Source organism: Natator depressus, chromosome 26, assembly GCF_965152275.1.
Source record: "Natator depressus isolate rNatDep1 chromosome 26, rNatDep2.hap1, whole genome shotgun sequence".
Lineage (NCBI taxonomy): Eukaryota > Metazoa > Chordata > Testudines > Cheloniidae > Natator > Natator depressus.
The window spans coordinates 6148377-6167339 of record NC_134259.1 but is presented as its reverse complement, the minus strand read 5'-3'; the positions used below and the strand labels follow the sequence as shown (position 1 = coordinate 6167339).

The 18963-nt window shown below is 49.7% G+C and overlaps 1 protein-coding gene across 2 annotated transcripts in view; it reads left to right on the top strand.

The window, feature by feature from the left end:
- The window catches only part of PEBP4 (phosphatidylethanolamine binding protein 4), a 200378-nt gene extending 182142 nt beyond the window's left edge, over positions 1 to 18236 (top strand). For both annotated transcript variants that reach the window (XM_074940340.1, XM_074940339.1), the window contains exon 7: positions 16729 to 18236. In XM_074940340.1, coding sequence (XP_074796441.1) covers positions 16729 to 16820 — 92 coding nt within the window. In that variant the 3' untranslated portion in view covers positions 16821 to 18236. The remainder of the gene's footprint in view (positions 1 to 16728) is intronic.
- Positions 18237 to 18963: the final 727 nt, after the last annotated feature.

Here is an 18963-nt window from a genome sequence, read left to right as displayed (position 1 = left end):
GAGGTTGATGGTGGGATGGAAATTGTTGAAATCATGGTGGAATTCCTCAAGGGCTTCTTTTCCATGGGTCCAGATGATGAAGATGTCATCAATGTAGCGCAAGTAGAGTAGGGGCGTTAGGGGACGAGAGCTGAGGAAGCATTGTTCTAAGTCAGCCATAAAAATGTTGGCATACTGTGGGGCCATGCGGGTACCCATAGCAGTGCCGCTGATTTGAAGGTATACATTGTCCCCAAACGTGAAATAGTTCTGGGTGAGGACAAAGTCACAAAGTTCAGCCACCAGGTTAGCCGTGACATTATCGGGGATAGTGTTCCTGACGGCTTGTAGTCCATCTTTGTGTGGAATGTTGGTGTAGAGGGCTTCTACATCCATAGTGGCCAGGATGGTGTTTTCAGGAAGATCACCGATGGATTGTAGTTTCCTCAGGAAGTCAGTGGTGTCTCGAAGATAGCTGGGAGTGCTGGTAGCGTAGGGCCTGAGGAGGGAGACTACATAGCCAGACAATCCTGCTGTCAGGGTGCCAATGCCTGAGATGATGGGGCATCCAGGATTTCCAGGTTTATGGATCTTGGATAGCAGACAGAATACCCCGGTCGGGGTTCCAGGGGTGTGTCTGTGCAGATTTGTTCTTATGCTTTTTCAGGGAGTTTCTTGAACAAATGGTGTAGTTTCTTTTGGTAACCCTCAGTGGGATCAGAGGGTAATGGCTTGTAGAAAGTGGTGTTGGAGAGCTGCCTAGCAGCCTCTTGTTCATATTCCGACCTATTCATGATGATGATAGCAGAAGATGCAGAGAATCTTTGCAAGTAATTAAACATAGTAATCCTGGATCCTCTCTAATTAACAAAGAGGAAAGCTTGGGACCTGCACAGCCCCAGAATGATGTTCTGTGACTATGTGACAATTGATTTCTAATTATTCCATATGCAGATGATTTCTCTCCTTAATCCTGTCTCTTCCTAATTCCTCACACACTAGATCCAGCTATTAGCAACATTCACTAAATTCCCCCTCGATGGATCAGGGAACTTTATCTGAGTCATTCATCTTGAAGATAATTGGCCACTTACGCTGTAAAGACACTTCATTTCAACAAGTATTTTGCGGAGCATGCTCCACTTTGTAACACATGCAGGGTTCTACCATTCAATTACACGGTGGTGTGGCTGCACTACGGCAGGGTGGATCATGTAATATCATCTCGGGGCCGGAGGGCCTAAGCAGCAGCAATGACTTCGCCCTGGTGATGGGAAAGGTAGGTTGGGAGACCTAATCAAAGAGCTTTCTGCCACAGACAGCTGCTGATCAGATAAAAGGGCTGCGTGACTTCAGTGGGAGTTGTAGGTGTTCCGCACCTCTGAAAATCAGTCTGCTTAAGTAGATGACTTAACTGTGGATTTCGGTGCCTAATTTTTGGCAGCCGAGTTTGAAAGTTTTGGCCTAAGGGCATGTCTACACGCCCCAAAACAAAAAACAAAACAAAAAAACCCCCACAGCAGTGAGTCTCAGAGCCTGGGTCAATTGACTCAGGCTTGTGCTGCGGGGCTAAATAGCAGCGTACGTGAAAATCTGGCAAGATGGGTGGGTCTCAGAGCCTGAGCTCCAGCTCACGCCAAACAGCTACACTGCTATTTTTAGCCCCGTAGCACAAGCCCCGCGAGCCTGAGTCAGTCGACCCATTCTCTGAGCTCCCCCTACTCCCTCAGTGCCGACGTACCTTTAGTGACTTGTCCAGGAGGACAGAACACTCCAACCTCTTAACTTGACATGAGGGAGTGACCCCGTAACAGAACCCAGGAGTCCTAGAACGCCCTGCCCTGTGTTCTATCTACTAGACAGGGCACCCGCTCTATAGCAGATGTCCCCTGGGACACAGAAAGCACTCTACCCCTGAGGCGCTCACCATGTACGCAATAGTTAGAACATCACAATGTACCAAAAGATCAGTGGCTAATTCCGAGGCTCTGTAACTTACATGTTTCAGATTACACTCCACTGGAACTCGATGCAAAATGTGTCACTCCCGGGTGCAAGATTTTTCACTTAAGCTACCTTTCATCCTGCTGTTGCATGGTCTGTTGTCTGCTGGCTGTTAGAACTGCTTGAGCTGTGTCCAAAAGATCTGTAATATATTAGTATATCTTGTCACTGGACTCTCTGATACATTAGCATCTCAATTTGTCCAACAGCTATGCTGGGCTCTGTATTGCAACTGTCACAGTAGAGGGTCCGTTACTTAAATAGTTGGTGGAAGGTTATTTTTAACCTCTTTCCTACTGACTCACATACCTTGTGTGTCCAACAGTTGCTGCTGGATCTAACAAGCACCCCTCAGGGGCCTGTCCATTTGAACCCCCATGGACAATTGTTAGTGGGGCAGAAGTCCTAAATGCATCCAAACAAAGGGCCAGATTCTGTCATGACAGGGGTTTTACACCAATGTAACCCCATTGACTTCAATGACATTAATGCTGATTTACAGCACAGCATCAAATCCGTTGTTTAATACTTTTTGCAAATCTTTTCCATCTCTTACACTGAAACCCAAAGTCAATAAGCGGAAAATTGCAAATATATGTTCTACAGCACATTAAACTTATATTAAAGCTCTGACGTCAGTTAACAGAAGCCAGGAAATGGAAATGGAAAGCTATTCTCCAGGGCTCAGACCACCCCACTCTTCCTAAGAATTGCCGGGTAAGAGCCACACCAGATCACCCATTGCTCTAATACTGAAGCCCACCAGGAGTTGTTAAGATCAGCCTTAGCTCTCAGTTTTCCATCTAGTCTTGCTTTAAACCAGATCCTTCTTGTCATTTTAATATAGTATTTTTGTTGACTTAATAGAGCCCCATGTATCTATTGAATAAACATGAATTGCCAATATATTCCATCTGTTCATTGCTGTCAGAATTAGTAGAAGGATGGGATACTTAATCAAAGTGCCTTCTACTTGCAGACTGTTCATGATCAGATAGAAAGCTACATGCAGAGAACTGCTTGTAAGACTCATCAGTAAGATGAAGCAGATGGGTATCCACACTTTCTTTCATCCAGTTATGGAAGAAACGATGTGCAAATAGTTTCCATGATATCAGTATTCAAGGGAAACTGACAAACATACTGAAGAAAAACCCAAGGCCATCTAGGAATTCAGTACTGTCACTCCTGCCATGTGCTTAGCCACTCGCAAGTTCAGGACAACAAGGGGGATAGAAGTCAGAGCCTCTTGCACCAGAAGCGTACATCTCCTGTCACGTTAGCTAAATAAGAATCTTCGTTAGTTGTTAGCAATATAGGATCTATGAAACACAGGGAAGCAGTTCTTGCTGCATCCAGTAGATGGCAATGGTACATTTATCTAATTATCAAAGATATTTCCAAAGCACCTACCATGCACTCAAATAGCAAAGTGGTAAGCACTGGATAGCCAGATAGATAATCTGCTTAGACCAGTGGTTCTCAACCAGGGGTACTCCTGGAGCTATGCAGAGGTCCTCTTGAGGATACATCAACTCATCTAGATATTTGCCTAGTTTTACAACAGGCTACAGAAAAAGCACTAGCACAATCAGCACAAACTAAAATTTCATACAGACACTGAGTTGTTTATATTGGCTCTATATACTAGACACTGAAATTTAAGTATAGTATTTATATTCCAATTGATTTATTTTATAATTATATGGTAACAATGAGAACGTCAGCATTTTTTCAGTTATAGTGAGCTGGGACACTTTTGTAGTTTTATGTCTGATTTTGTAAGCAAGTAGTTTTGAAGTGAGGTGAAACTTGTGGGTAGGCAAGACAAATCAGACTCCTGAAAAGGGTACAGTAGCCTGGAAAGGTTGAGAGCCACTGATGTAGATTATAGACTCTATGCAGCACAATCCATTAGAATACATATTTTAAATTCCTTATCCTTGTTACTAATAATCCCAGAGATCATTCATTTAGATCCTATTTTATTGGTCCGACAAAGGGAAATACTTGAACTGTACAGTCAGGAGAAGAAAAGTCTCTCAGGTTGCAGCCAACACTGAGATGATACAAGAAAACATTGCTTTTAGGCATAAACTGTTCTTTGACTTTTCATCTGTTTGGAACATAAAAAGAGAACCTAGCCATTGGCTTAAACAGCATGGCATGTGGATGAGCTCAGATTATTACAACTGAAGCACTTTAAAGCTCTAATGTATTAATCTATTAACGGATTGTTTAGTTTTTGCAGTTGGGCTGATGGGAACAGTGAAACAGGGTTAGTCAGCTTCCTCTTCTGTTTCTATTAATTTTCACATCTCTGTGTACTAGCACAATACTGTTGGATCAGGGCTTCTAAATTTAAATTCCCTCCTAAAATGGGTCCACTGAAAATGAATGTAAAAGATCATGAAAACATTTCTCTTCCCATTAGCCATTGATAAAACTTTCACCTCCCCCACACACAGCCACCTTGCATCTTGAGCATAAAATAAGCAGGCAGTGCCCTTTTAATAAAACAGAGGCCTGACATCTTAATGGCAAGCCATTTGCTCCACATAGACCCAGAGGGGCTCAGACCTCCAGAAGAGGGCACTAAACTGCGACCTATGTATGTTTTTTCTTCCTTGTTCAGATCAATGGAAAATAGAAAGGAACAAAATTAAAATAGCAAAAGATAAAAGTAAAATAAATCCTATTGTTTCCCCTCCCTGGATGGGCAGTTAGAGAAGTTTACAGTTATACATAAGAATAGCAGCTACTGGCCAGAAGACAGATGCCAAGATAGCTGGCTGAGAAGTGGCCTAGATATATCCTCCAGTATGCGGGTAGGTAAGCAAATGGATCTGTCAGTCATGTGCCTGGCAACCCTTACTAATGATAATTTGCATGAACATAGCACCATTCACGCAGAGATCAGAAAGCTCTTTACAAGGAGAAATTAAGTCTTGAAGCACAGTATCATGATCACCATTTCTCAGGTGGGGAAACTGAGGCACTGACAGAGTTAGGTGACTTGCCAAGGTCACCCAACAAGTTGGTGGCAGAGCTGGAGATAGACCCCAGAAGTCCTTTCAGTTTGTCCCTGGTTCCCCCCCCCCATTAAACTCCACAACCTGCCTGGTGCCACAGACAGATGGGTCTGCTCCCTGAAGCTCTCACGACTGCCATCTCCTGGTGAGGCAACTGACCAGGTCCCTTTGAGTCGCTGCCTTGCCAACAAAATCCCATGCGTGAGGAGAGCATCCATCTCACATGCAGCCACAGGCTGGCGCGCAGTTGTGACAGACAAGTCACTGCACTCCCTGTCCCAACATGAAAGTTATCCTGGGTTGTTTAAATGCCTGGGCATGACTCCATCGACACAGGCTGTATGGACCCAATCCTCCTAAACAAATAAAGCCACCGTGTGGAAGGCTTCTCACAGCTTTAAAAATCCCAGCGTGGGGCCTCACACAGGCTTCCATGTGCCAAATCTTGAGGAAGTGTAAAGCGGTGTAGCTTTGGCTCCAGTGAAGCTATGCCATAATACACTAGCTGAGGGATGAGGCCCCATGTTTCTTACTGAAGATGGAAATACTGGGAGTTCACAGTCTGGGAGGTACATCAGGAATGTTGCTATGCGAAAGCCTTTCTCTCTCACTGGAAGCTCTCTCCAGCTTCACCCCGAGCTGAAAGGGTTACATCTATTTCATTTTCACTGATTAATGATAATGTTTGTGGTCTGTAAAATGTCAAACACACTCACCTAATCCACAACTTGGTCTGGCTTCGAACTGTTTGTTTAATATCTTCTCTGATGAACAAATAGAGGGAAACTCCCTCTCTGCACTGGGGAATTTAGTGATCCAGTGAAACCAGCAAGCTGACAAGTAAACTCAGCCCCGGGACCGTGTTGCTAAAACCAGCGCTTGACTTCGAGGGTATCTGGCGCTGCTGCTTTCACTCTGTGTCACGATCACAACTCACCCAGGCATCTCCTTCAAAATGGCGGCTGGCACAGGAGGCCAGAAGCGCAAGAATCCAATTGCTGGGCTTATCGTACGTTTGTGTGCAGGCCTGTATGTATACACTAGGACCTCCCTTATTCACACAGCTAACTGGCAGGCAAGACGGAGCTGGATTGAGAGCCTGAATCTGGATTCAAACAGCCTCCCGTTCCTGGTGTGTTTGGCCCTGGAGCTGTAGTTCAGGCCCCACGCTAGAGCACTGTGCAGGTTGACAAGTGAAGTTGATGTTGAGTCTTTCGTTATGCCACCACATGGGGCACTAGCAAGGAGCTCCCGGGTTATTTAGTCACAGAGTCTAAAAAACGACCCGAGAGCTCCTTGTATCTGCTATTACGTTCCGCTGAGCAATGGAGGAAAACCCCGGAGTTGAGTGGGTTTTATGGATTAGCAAACTGAGAATTTGCAAGCTCCCGCTGTGTTTTGTAAAATAAGGGAGAAGACCACAGCTGCCGAAACGATTGCAGTTAACGAGGGGACAAAGTCTCAGTCCTTTACTCAGAGATTACTCAACCCTTGCTCTTTAGGCAATACCTAAATACAACATGTTTGTACAGTGTGGCCCCTCTATGGCTGGTCCACAGATGAGAGCTGCCTGCTACTGTTCCCAGGGCATGAGTGATTTAGTTCAAGTGGCAAGAATCGGTGCTTTGCTGCTTTTCGTCTGCATTCAAATCCCATTAACAGTCGGGGGGAGTGGGGGCGTGATGTAAGGTTCCTACACCATGTATGAGAAACGGATTGCTGCATTTCAGCCTGTGAGGGTTTTTTGGATTATTTAATGGCTGGTGTGTGAGTTGTCCCTTTACAGGGGGAAACTCACCTGTTCTAATTCTCTGTGTTAGGGAGGGGGTATAATATTCTCTCTGATCACAGAGGGTGTGTATCACAGCAGTGTGATCACTCAGGATTGCAGTGATTATCTGTGATGGGCCCTGTTTGCACTGGGAAGCCGTGTGAGGTTCTTACTGGAGGGGATATGTCTGGAGTGGTTTGCATTCGTCATATGTAATGTGAGTTGACATGATCAGCAGCTGAGAGGGAAGTAAACGGAAAATCTGGATTATTAGACACCAGTTTGCTCGGTGGTGGGTGGATGGACACAGCCCCTTTGCTCTCTGTGTGGTGCATGCCATGGCTGAATTGTAGGACACAATGCTAGAAAGTGGTGAGTGGAAATAAGGTGTACATTTTTAATGATCAGAGCAGTTAACCATTTGATCAATTTACCAAGGGTCGTGGTGGATTCTCCATTGCTGACAATTTTTAAATCACGATTGGATGCTTTTCTAAAGGACCTGCTCTAGGAATTATTTGGGCCAGGTCTCTGGCCTATTATAAGGCAAGTCAGACTAGATGATCACAATGGATCCTTCTGGCCTTGGAATCTGTGAGTGCCATTAATGTCCAGGGAAGCTGAGGGCGTTCAACACCTTGTAGGATCAGCTCCCTTATTTTCCCAGAACCACATATTTCTTCTTCCTCGTCAGGCCTTTTATTCACACAGTGCTAGACCTCTAGGCCTCATAACTGCACTTACTCTGTTAGGGACGAATCATGCAAGGTGCTGCATGCTCTCGACGTCCGTGGTCAGGGTGTTGAGGGTGCTTTTAGTAGCGGGCATTCGGCACCCTGCCTAACCAGTTCCTTAGTAGACCGTATTATGGGAGATGCTCTGTTTTGCGGCCTTCACCCACAATTTTAAGGAAGTTTGGGAGGGTGGTGATTCTAGGGATTTTCGGTGTTTCCTGACCTAGAAGGAATTCTTAGGCAGCTGTGTCCCTTATTGGTGAGTGTGTGCATCTATTGTGAGTGGGATTTTCACAAGCACTCCATGCTGGCTATGCCCTTTGCAGTCACTGCTAAAACATGAACAGATTCCCACTAGCACCCATGTGAAAAAACTCTGATTTTCACAAGTGTTCACCACGCTACCCCTTGGAGGAATTGCCCCAGAAGGGAACATTGCAGAGAAACAGCAGATGTGAGTACCCAGAGGGCAGCTTTCCCCCACGCGGGCCTGCTGTCAAAGCGCCATGCTCTTTGGAGGATATTTCTTTCGCCCAGTGCTAGATTCACATCGGGGCTGTGCCAGTGACTCACAAGACGACATTGTGCAAGGCACTCCTTGGGGCTCAGTTCCACCCACCTGGAAAATCAGGTAGTCCCAGGACCTGGATGAGAAGCAGAGGCTGCGTCCCAGCCAGGCCACTCTGGGATAAATAACTCCGCCACAGCATCTGCACCGGAGCACAGCCTCCTGTGGGTTAAAATTCCACAGGGGGAACCCGAGCTTTTGGTCTCCTGGCAAAGCCTCAGTGAGAGAATAAAGACATTAAGGAGTTAGGGAGGTATAAAAGCTGCTTAATAACACTAATAATCATCATCTTAACTCTCCTGGGGCACCACGTGGCAGAGCTATGGTAATGTCCCACCTGCCCCTAAGGCCTTGTCTACATGGCAGTCCAGACAGCGTGAGTCTGAACTACGTCTAAACAGGGTGCTCTTGAGCAGAGCGCTGCCGACGCTGGGCCCAGTCCAGACCCGCTGAAGTCAACCAGAGTCTTTCGATTGACTTTGGATCTGGCCCCTGTGCAGGACGGATGGGAAAGAACCACATTACAAGCTGCTGTCTCAGCCTGTGCCCTAGACCCTCTTCTGGCAAACACAGTTAGAGTGCGAGCATGGGGACAGCAGTCATGGCCTCCCCGGTTACCAGCTGGAGCTGTAAATGGGAAGCTGCCCTGATTGTACTGAATGACCCAAGGTTTCCCCCGGGCAGTGAGCGAGGAGACCTAGTTCATGTCTGGCAAGCAGCTTCTTGCCCAGACTGCCGAGCCCTCAAAAAGATGGGTCACCTCTGGACATGTTTCTAGGGTGTAGTAGGAATAGTTTTGTGATTAAAGTACAGGCCAGGGGTTGTCCAGCACTCTGAGTCCCATTCCTGACTCTGCCTCCAACTCTTTCTGAGACCTTGGGTGAGTCATTTAACCTCTCTGCTTCAGTTTCCTGTCTGTAAAATGGAAGTAATGCCAACTGGGAAGAGGTGTTTTGAAGCCAAGTAATGAGCACTTTGAGCTCCGGGAATGGGAGGTGCTGTAAAAGCACTGAGTATCATAAGGAAGTCCAGGAGCCTTGCACAGAAACCCAGACAGTGCAGAGAACTGCAGCGAGACTTCAAGAGCAGACCACTCCTCAGCAACTCTAGTTCCACAGAAGGTGGAAGAAGCCCACAAACTGCAGTTGCGGCCCCTAAATCTTACGGAGCTAGCCCTGATTCCTCCAAGCCTCCAGATTCAGTCCTCATAATAGTCCCAAGCCCATCCCTCCAGCCAAAGGACAGCAGCCGCAGCAAAAGGGGAAGGAACAAAAATCCCTACAAGCCAGCTCCTTCAAAGAGCTGAGCAGCAAGCAGTGGAGTTCCTCAAAACCCTTCCAAAGTTTGCACCAGACTTCTCAGCTAACTTCCCAGTCGGAATTGCCACTCGGCAGATATTCCCTGCAAGTAATTGAACCGGTGCTGCAAATCCAGCACTTTTCAGCTGCATTATCCAAAGTGTAGAAGTCTCTGGGTGTTATTTAATGGTAAAAAGGACTCCCGCCTACCTCTGCTGGGACATCATTAATCTTTGCAGAAAAGCATCAGGTCTCCTATCACTGAGAACATACCCGGTGATGAGGCAGATAAATTACAGAACGCAAACTGCCCTCTGAGCTCTGCTGACATCAGGATGGAATTTGATTCCCACTTCCTGCAATGGTGCCAGCGCATTGCACGTGAGACCTTCCATCAATGGCTAGAGAGAACTCACCTCCAGACCCTACGATCCAGGATTCGTAGTGACTGGTTCCCCCCTGCCCAACTTACACCAGGTACATCGCTGACTTCAGCAGAGTCAGTCCAGATTTACACCAGGATTCCATAAGAACAGAACCAGGCACATTCAGATTTTCAGGAGGCCAGTCAGCCTGTGAGCTGCTTGGTCCTTAAGAGCACATGGGAGACCTTATGTTCTGGTTGCAGCATCAGTCTGCAGCAAATAGAGAACAACTTGCTCTGCTCACTAGCTCCCCTAGTGGGCAGTGATGGATCAGGAACGGGATGGGCAGGAGTGGTGCTGTGAAAGTTCATTTAAAATAACCCAGTCCAGTGAGAGAGAGCACTGTCTAGCAGTTAGGTCAGTGAAGCAGGCATCTGGCCCAGCAGCCCCAATTCCCAGTTCTGCCAGTGTGAGCATGGGCAAGTTGCTTCCACTCCCTCGTGCCTCAGTTTCTCCATCTGTACAACGGGGATAATAGGGCTGTTGTGAGAGGGAGTGTTTGTGGAGTGTTCTCAGCTCCTCGGACTGCAGCAAGCACTCAGATAAGGGTGAAACCCTATGATATAATCCTCCAGGAAATGAGCTTGAAAATGGACCAAAGGAAGCATGAAACCTCTTACTGTTCTGGAGGGGAGGGGGTCATGGCCCTTCTGACCCCACCACCCCCGATCCCAAGCTGTTCTCTCTCCTACCCTTGGCTGTTAATCAAGAGCTCTGGTGAATCACCAGCACCAAGCATTAGTGAATCAATTAGGCCATTCGGTGTCAGAGCAATAGAGTGGTTCAGGAACTGTCAAATATTTGCAGAAAGAAATCACCCTGCGGGCTGAGCGGTGGAGGAGTGAGGCCGTTTCACTTGGCTCCCATTATCATATAATCTCTTCAGTTTAGCCAGCCAGCGTGGGGGTTAGCGGGGCAAGGCTGGGGCTGTTTTACTCTAGCTGCAGATAGTCTTGCTAGGCTCAAATATTTTAAAAAACCCAAACCAAACCCAAAAAACCATCCTGGAAAGTCCCGTTCTGGACACTCCAGAGCTAGGGGTCACCTCAGGCATGGCAGGCAACTTGGCCCCTGGGGTTATGGGTGTGTGTGTGGAGGGGGAGTTCTTCAGCATGTGGGGCTGGGGGGACACATCATAGGCATCTGGGGTTAGTGGGTGTCTCAGGCATGCAGGGTTTGAGGGGCATCTTGGCCCCCTGAGGCTGGTGCTGTCTCGAACACCCACGGCTGTGGTCATCCTAGGCACGTGTGGGGTGAGGGTGTCTTGGGTAGCAAGGGTCAGGGAAATCCCAGGTTTGATTTCTGTTCTCAAAGCTATGATGTCAGCATGTGAGAGCCATTTGCAGACTCACCCGGGCACACCTCTGCTTTCTGACCACTGAGATCTGTTGCCCATCAGACAGTATGTGGTCACAGAGCTGTTTCTCCAGACATTTAGCCACTCAGCTCATTGCTGGGCAAGGTGGGATATACACGGTGCTTTTCCCAAGGACATGAGCCTCACAGGTAGGAAAAAGAAAAGGAGTACTTTGTGGCACCTTAGAGACTAACAAATTTATTTGAGCATAAGCTTTCGTGAGCTACAGCTCACTTCATCGGATGCATTCAGTGGAAAATACAGTGGGGAGATTTATATACATAGAGTATTGTATCATAAAAGGATTTCCTTTTATCAGCTTTCAATTGGTTATATTACAGTGTCATTGAAAGTCCCTTTGCTGTAGTATTATGAGGAATGATAGATAGGAGCCCCTGATTTACCTTCTCTACACCACTTATTACTTAGATTGCAAGGTCGTGGCAGCAGGCACCAGCTTCTTGTTCTGTGTTTGTACAATGCCTAGTACAAGGGGGTCCTGGTCCGTGACTGGGGCTCCTCGGTGCTATCTCAGTACAAATAATTAATGGTCATAATAATATTTTGTTTGCCTCGATGATGATGATGTATTATTTGTACTGCAGGGGGGCCCAGAGGCCAGGCCCGCCATTGTGCTTGGTGCTGTACAAACGTATCACAGAGACAATCCCTGCTCTGAAGAGCTTCCATGTCTCTTTTCATTTCTCTCCTCTCAAAACTAAACAGTGCCAGACTTTGCAATCTCTCTTCAGACAGAGAGGGCAGGAACTAACAGTGTCTTAGAGCCTGAGGCTAGCCATGTCGCACAGGGGGGTGATTTTTTTACCGACACAGTTATAGTAAGTAGCACAAGCCCTCGTGTAGATGCAGTTACACTGCTACAAAGGTCATTTATACCAGTATAGCTTCTTCCCCTTCCCATACGGGAAAAACTATTCTGGGATATACCACCTTTGTCCGGATGTAACTGTGTACACGCTAGGCTGGTCTGCTTTAACGATGCCAGTGTAGTGAAAGCAGTACAACTTCCTAGTGTAGACAAGGCCTGAACTTCCCTCTGCCCCCTGGAGGGGGTCCCTGCGGGTCAGGAGCAAGGCAGATTGGTGGGAGAAGCTGGCGCTGATGCTGCCTGTGGGTAAACAGTCTCCATGCCCTTCAATCCAGCCCCTTTTGCCCGCGCTACCCTCCTATGCACATACAGATAAAAGGAAAGCAAGGCCAGTGGGGATCTCGGCCGCAGCACGTGGAAATGTCAGCATGCAGCACAGCTTGTTCTCAGACTCACAGCCAGCCTCTTCTCCGCAGCACGTACGGACGTGCCAGGCTCCTAGGCCTCTGCAACAAGCCAAACACAGGATCGGTTCCCATTTACACACAGGCTTGGTTCCCACAGAGAGAAGGCCCCGTTGTGGGGCAGCACAGGGAAAGCTGACTGAACTAGCATTGCACGCAGTGTGCCCCTCTACGCCCCGTCAAGGCGGTGACCCATGCGTTCCGTGATCAACACTTCCTCAAGCCTCGCCTAAATCCGACGGTCTCATGGAAAAAAGAAGGCTCTGACAGTAGAACAGGGGCTTTTTTGCTCTTGCCCAGCTGCGGAACCACAAAGCACTAAACTGCACGGTCCCTTCTCTAAGGCACTGACTCAACCGGAGTCGGTGGCCACGTCTGAGTTCTCCTACCGCTTGTGGCAGGAAAGGGGAGGGGCCTGAGTCAGGATGCGTCCCCGTCCCCCCCCACGCTGCTCACTCGCTCTGGGCCGGAGCCATTGTCTGGGAGGCACACGATGAAGCAATACCACTTAGCTCAGCTGTTTTGCAAAAGCACCAGGGATGGGTGGCGTGAGATTTGAATTCAGCGAAGTGATGCCATCCTAACCCAGCGTCAGGGAGGTGCACAAGGGGGTCAGGGCTCCTAATAGACAGCAGGCTTCAGCTGGACCGAGGCCCAGCGCCATCTCGGTTTGCTGCAGTGATATTTTCTCATTGCTTTAATTCAGAGTATCCCAGTACCAGGGTCAGGGGTTGCCACATCAGGCTCATGCATGCAACGCAATACGGCTGGCGTGTGCATTTCTGGCCTGTCGTCAGCAGAGGCGTCACGTTGTAGAGCAGGGTGAGGACAGTCCGTCTTTGTGAGGTGGATTTTGATCCCCTCGTTCACACTGAATAGCCCTTCACTCCTCCAGCAGCCCCACCGACTGCAGGCCGGTGGAGCCAGCTGCTGCTCAGCATGAGGGAGGGGAAGCTCTGGCTGTGATGAGACGAGAGCGGGAATACCATGTCCGTGCTCAGGCACCAAAGGAGGAGACCAACGAGCGAGAGGGGGTGCAAAGGTGCACCATGAAGCAGGTGAAGGGGACTAAGGAATTGAGTTGTGAGAAAGGATTAAAAGAGCTAAGGGCCAGATCACAAGCCCACTGGTGCCACTCTAACTCCTCAGGGGAGTCGCTTCAGGCTGGGTCATGCCTAACACGAAATTCCCTGGAGAGAGGGTGGGAATTCTCCGGTGTAAATGGGAATGGGCTAAATTGGCAATGGAACAAGTGCTAATCTATATTCTACAAGATTCTACCAGGGCATAATTCCATCCCTTAGGGGCGGGATATTTTTACCAACCTAGTTATGCCAGTAAAGGCCCAACTACTGACACAGTTATACTGGTGTAAGGTGCTTTATACTGTAGAGTGAGCTTTGCTTTGCCAGACTGGGTTAAGCTACACTCACATAAGCACCTTTCTACCAGTATAACTGTGCCCACACTAGGGGGGTTTGCCACTTTAACTGTAGTTACACAAGACCGAAGGAACTCGACCACCCCCACGTGAGGTAGGGCACTGCTTTTGTCCCCATTGTGCAGACGGAGAACTGAGTAGTTTAGTGACTTGCCCAAAGTCAGAGAGAGAATCTGTAGCAGAGCAGGGGAATCAAACCCAGGTTGCCAGAGTTGCAGGCGAGTGACCACTCTTCATCCCCACAAGCCCACCTTTGCAGAACACCTCTCAGACAAGGGTGCTCCCCTAAGGGCAGGTGACATTGCCAGCCCTTGTTACGCTCCTCAGAATGTGGGCACCTGGGCACGTCCCAAAGATGGGGACATCTGGCCTCCCGTGTTTTGTCATTAGCTTCAGTGGGAGAAGAGTACCCGCTGGCCTAGCAAGGTGCCACTTTCTCCCCTCGCTTTGGCCTAGGAGACGCTCCCCCTGCTGAGATCCCTGCCCAGCTCTCAGGCCCAGGGGGACAGGGAAGGCCATCTAACACGTCACACCCTGTTTAATACCCCTCCCAGCCTCTCTGAGTGCAGCTATAACATCGGTCCCCCAGGAGGGTCAGAGGGAAGATGACTCCATTCTATTTCGGAGCCTACAGGGATGAATCTCTGCCCGCTACAGGAGAGATCACGATGGCACCTGTATGTGTTTGGTGCCTCCTCCCCGTATAGGAGTCTCCAGCAAGAGATAGGGAAATCCCTGCCACCTCTGCACTGTCCCCCGCCCTCCGGCCAGGGAGAAGGGCATCCCTGCCACCCGCGCCCAAGGGAAAAACGCACTCAGTCAGGCCAGGGGTGTCCCACCGCCCCCAGGCGTGGAAGGAATGCCCTCTCCCCACCCCCAGGCAGGGTGCTGTCAGTTCCTCCGTGTACACACCGGTCAGCGTCGCCTCCACAAGCTGCTGGTCACAGCCCTGCTGGGGCTGCGAGCGGTTTCACTTCTTGTTTCTGAGGAAAATCACTCCCGTCCTGGTTCCTGTGTGAGCAAGGTCATTCCCTCTGGCCAGCCACGTTGACCTCTGACCCTGGCTTAGGGGGACAGGAGTCACTGCCTGCATCGGCCCCTGCTTGGCCCAGCCCGGGGCAATATGGCTTAGATTTTCCCAGAATGCACTGGGCAACCGGGCAGGTGCTTCACCTTCCCTGGGTCTATCTGGCAGAGATGGGGTCCAAGCCTATCTGTGGTGGGGAGATCAGAAAGGAAGGACCAAGAAGCTCTCAAAATACCCCAGAGGCTTTTCAGCCAAGATGCACAGTGTGCTGCGGGGGTTAATGGCACTGCCTGTTGAATGCAGCCCCCAGTCTCATTCAAGGGAATGGGGCCTGGGAAGCTCCCTCGTCCTCCCCAACAGGCTCCATCTCGGCTCAGTGGCTGGGGATTTCCACAGTATCTCGGGGTGGGCTTGTGGGAAGCCGTGGGAAGGTCTGCTCCAAAGGTCATCAGGAAGCAGAAGGGGGCGGGAGGGGGAGGAAGATGAAAGGAACAAACAGCATTTACAACAAACAAAACCCAAGAGTGACTGTAGCAGCCCGGAAAAATGCACGAGAGCATCAGACCTTTTCTGGCACAGGTTTGGAGCAGGGCTCAGGGAAGCTTTGGGGTCACCTAAGCATGCTGGCGTGTGCCACGGTCCGGGAGAGGCTGCGTCTCGCTGGCAGTCTCTCTCTCTCTCTGGCTCTGCCTCTCTCTCTCTCCTGGCAGGATGTGGTCTGTGTCATGCAGGTCAGAAAAATAAACAGCAAATCTCTGTGCCCCACATTAGAACAAGCCTGTCCTGGATCTCCCTGCGCAGCCAGCACAGAGGAGAATCACACCTGCTCTCTGCAGGCTGGCCTGCCCCATTTGGTGCTTGCAGCAGCTGATGCAGCCACGGAATGCGTGTCAAATGCACTGAGCCAGATCCTCAGCTGGTGTAAACGGGCACCGCTCCATTGAAGTCCATGCTGAGGAGCTGTCTCTTCACACCCAGGAGCTTTCCACAGTGTTACCCTAGCTGCGCACAAGGCTTGTCACCACTCAGCCCACACTGGTCCAGCGTGAATCCTCACCACGCTAGTGTGGACTGGAAACGCAGGAGGTGCAGTTCCTCCCCCCAGCACAATCCCATAGGGCTCCAGCCCACCTTTCCGTGACCAGTCTGGATGATGGTCCCTTACACTCTATGTCCCATGGGCAGTGGTCTGGAAAGTCCCTTACCTTCATGCTCAGTGCCGGTCATTGTAGCAAGCATTCCCTCCTGTGAGATCAATGTGTGCCGTTGCAAACTACCAGCTCAGAGGAGATGAAACAGAAAGGACAAATGTGAGGAGAGCTAGGGGCTAAGAAATGACTGAGCCTCTCTCCCTTAGAGCCTACCTCTCCATGTCAGGGCTGGAGCAGCTGGAATTTGCACTGGCAGGCCAAGCACCCTGTGCCAGGCCCGTTCCAGGGCTGGACAGTGACCATTGATACCCAGGATTACGGTCCAGTGGGAAACTCATTAGTGGAGAGGAGGAAGAAAGGGGACAAGTGGAAACACCGGCAGACAGAACAGTGACCAACTCAGGAGCTGCTTTGAGGCTTTCAGTGGGTGGCCCAACAGCCAAGTGAGAGACTGTGGGCTCAGAGGGCCAGTTCTGCCCTTGGTTGATTGCCCTGGAGCTCCAGATGGCAGGCCCCAGTGCTGAGTGTATGCCCAGACCCATTACAAGCATGAACATCTCTCTCTTTCCGGTGCCTGCAGTTGAAACTGCTGGCCGGAACAGCCCTCAGAGCTTGACTTTCGCTCCCACCTTTTTGGTCTCTTTCCAGGTTCCTGGCCAATGGAGCGTTTCGTTGAGCAGTTTCGGCTCGGATCCCCCGTGGCTTCGACCCAGTTCCTCACTCAACATCACAGTGACTAGAGGCAGCATCGTCATCTGAGGCCAGCCCCAGAGCTTCCCCTCGGAAGAGTGTCGCTCTTCTTGGCTTTGAGTTGTTTGCATTTCCCTGTCGGATCGTGAGGCTCTGAAAAATGTCACACTCAGCCTCTGCCCTCTAGAAAGTGAATTCTACGAATGCTTATACCCATTCCGTTATTTCCTCGTCTCCTTCCATTCAGTACCCCGGTCACTGCTGGGGCCAGCCCGGTGCCCTGCACTGGAGCAAGTCATATTTCCTCCACGATGCACAGTGCTCAGCTTTTGACCCTGGTGCCCCACCAATGCCACCATAGAGGTGCAAACACGCCCCCTCCCCCCTTCACCTGACTGCACTGCAGCTAGAGCCCTGCTGGTTTGTCGAGGCCCTTTGTGATGGGCTTTATCTAGCACCATGCGGGCAGTCTGCAGAGGTGAAGTGGTATTTTGCACTTCCTGAAGCTGTCTTGGAGCCTGATTTATCCCTCCAGTGATGCAGGTGCCAGCACAGGGCCCTGAGGAAGCAGCTTTCACCTTTCCTATTCAGGGGCTGCAGGGGCCAGTGCAACCTTGGGCTCGAGGGTATTGCCTGGGAGTTATGCCTGCCCTCTGGCCCCTTTGCACCAGCCTTGCCTTTGACATGCTAAGACTGTCCTTGCGCATATAGCTAGAAACCCACCCCTACCCCAAAAACCCAGCTGGGATTTTCTCAGCTAGGGTATGTCCCTCTGGTTCAGCCTGGTGTAAATTTTCACAGCTGGCTTGCGCAGCAGCAGCCACCAAAGCTGCCATTCTCGCAGTGCCGCAGGTATTAGAGAGAGATGCTGAGTCTCTTGAAGAGACCAGTGGCCTCCAGTCTGGCCCCAGCGTGGAGGTGAGCAGAGAGAGGGTCATCAGTTTGGAGAGCCTGATTCTGATCTCACTTGCAGCCATCTAAAGCAGGAGAGGACCCAGTCTAACCAATGGAATTACACCAGTGTGAGTGAGAGCAGAATCGAGCACAGCCCCCCCCCGGGCTGTAGCAGGAGCCTTTCCAACGGCTGTCCTGAAGACAGGCCTTCGCAGTGACCATCCAGGTTTAACCGTTACTCGAGTCCCATGCTCTGTGGTCACCCCCCATTTCCCCAAGCAAGCATCGTGAACTCGGCACAGCTGTGCACCAGATGTTGTGTCTAGTACTGAAGTGACAAAGAAACGGTCAGAGCTGGGTCCCTCTAAACTGTGTGGTTTGGGAATCCCACTGGGACAGAGTAGCCGGATCCGGCCCTCCGACTTCTCTCTTCCTTTCTGGCCTAGGCTCAGTGTAGCATTTCCTGCCTCTGTGCGTGGGAGTGGGGTTTTGTTTGGTTTTGTTTTGTCTGTGCTTTTTTTTTCTTTAATACCTGTTCCTTATTGCAGCAATCAGAATAAAACGTGCCATTGAACATCGTTTGCGTTAACATTTACCCTGTGGGGTCTCTTTCCCACGGGATCCGCCTGTGCATTTCTAAAGCAGCCAGCACTCTAGTATTTAGGCACCAATACAGGCCCAGCACTCAGTTGTGTCAGAGGGAGTGTGGTCTAGCGGTTAGAGCTGTGGGTAGGAATTGGCTGTCCTGGGTTCTATTCCTAGCTCCAAGAGAGAGTGTGATGTAGTGATTAGAGGTGGAGATAGGAATCAGGACTCTTGGATTCTACTTCTTTCTCCATCACTGACTCACTCTCTGGATGACTCAGTTTGCCTCTCTGCACCTCAGTGTCCCCATCTGAAAAACTTAAGGCGAGTGATGCTGACCTACCACCCAAGGAGGTCATGGAGCTTAGTTAGGTTGTAAAGCAATTGGAGAACAACATATGAAAGACAGGATTTCTCCCAGGGTGTTTTCACAGCTCTGGGCTGGGTTGGAGGGAAATGCCGTTGAGTTCAGGGCAGGTATAAAAAGATAGGGATGAGATTAGCAGACAGATTTGCAAGAGAGCTCAGCATGTCGGGTACATGTTGGATGCTGAGTTCTGTTGAAACTCTGGCCCTTATGTAGGAGCCTAAATGAGTGCTGAGATTTACCGCAAACCTGGTTCCGATAGTAGGCGCTGAGCACTTGGAAACCTCTGTTGAATATCTGCTCCATAATAGCACATACAGTGCTCTACATTGCCAAAGCATCATGCA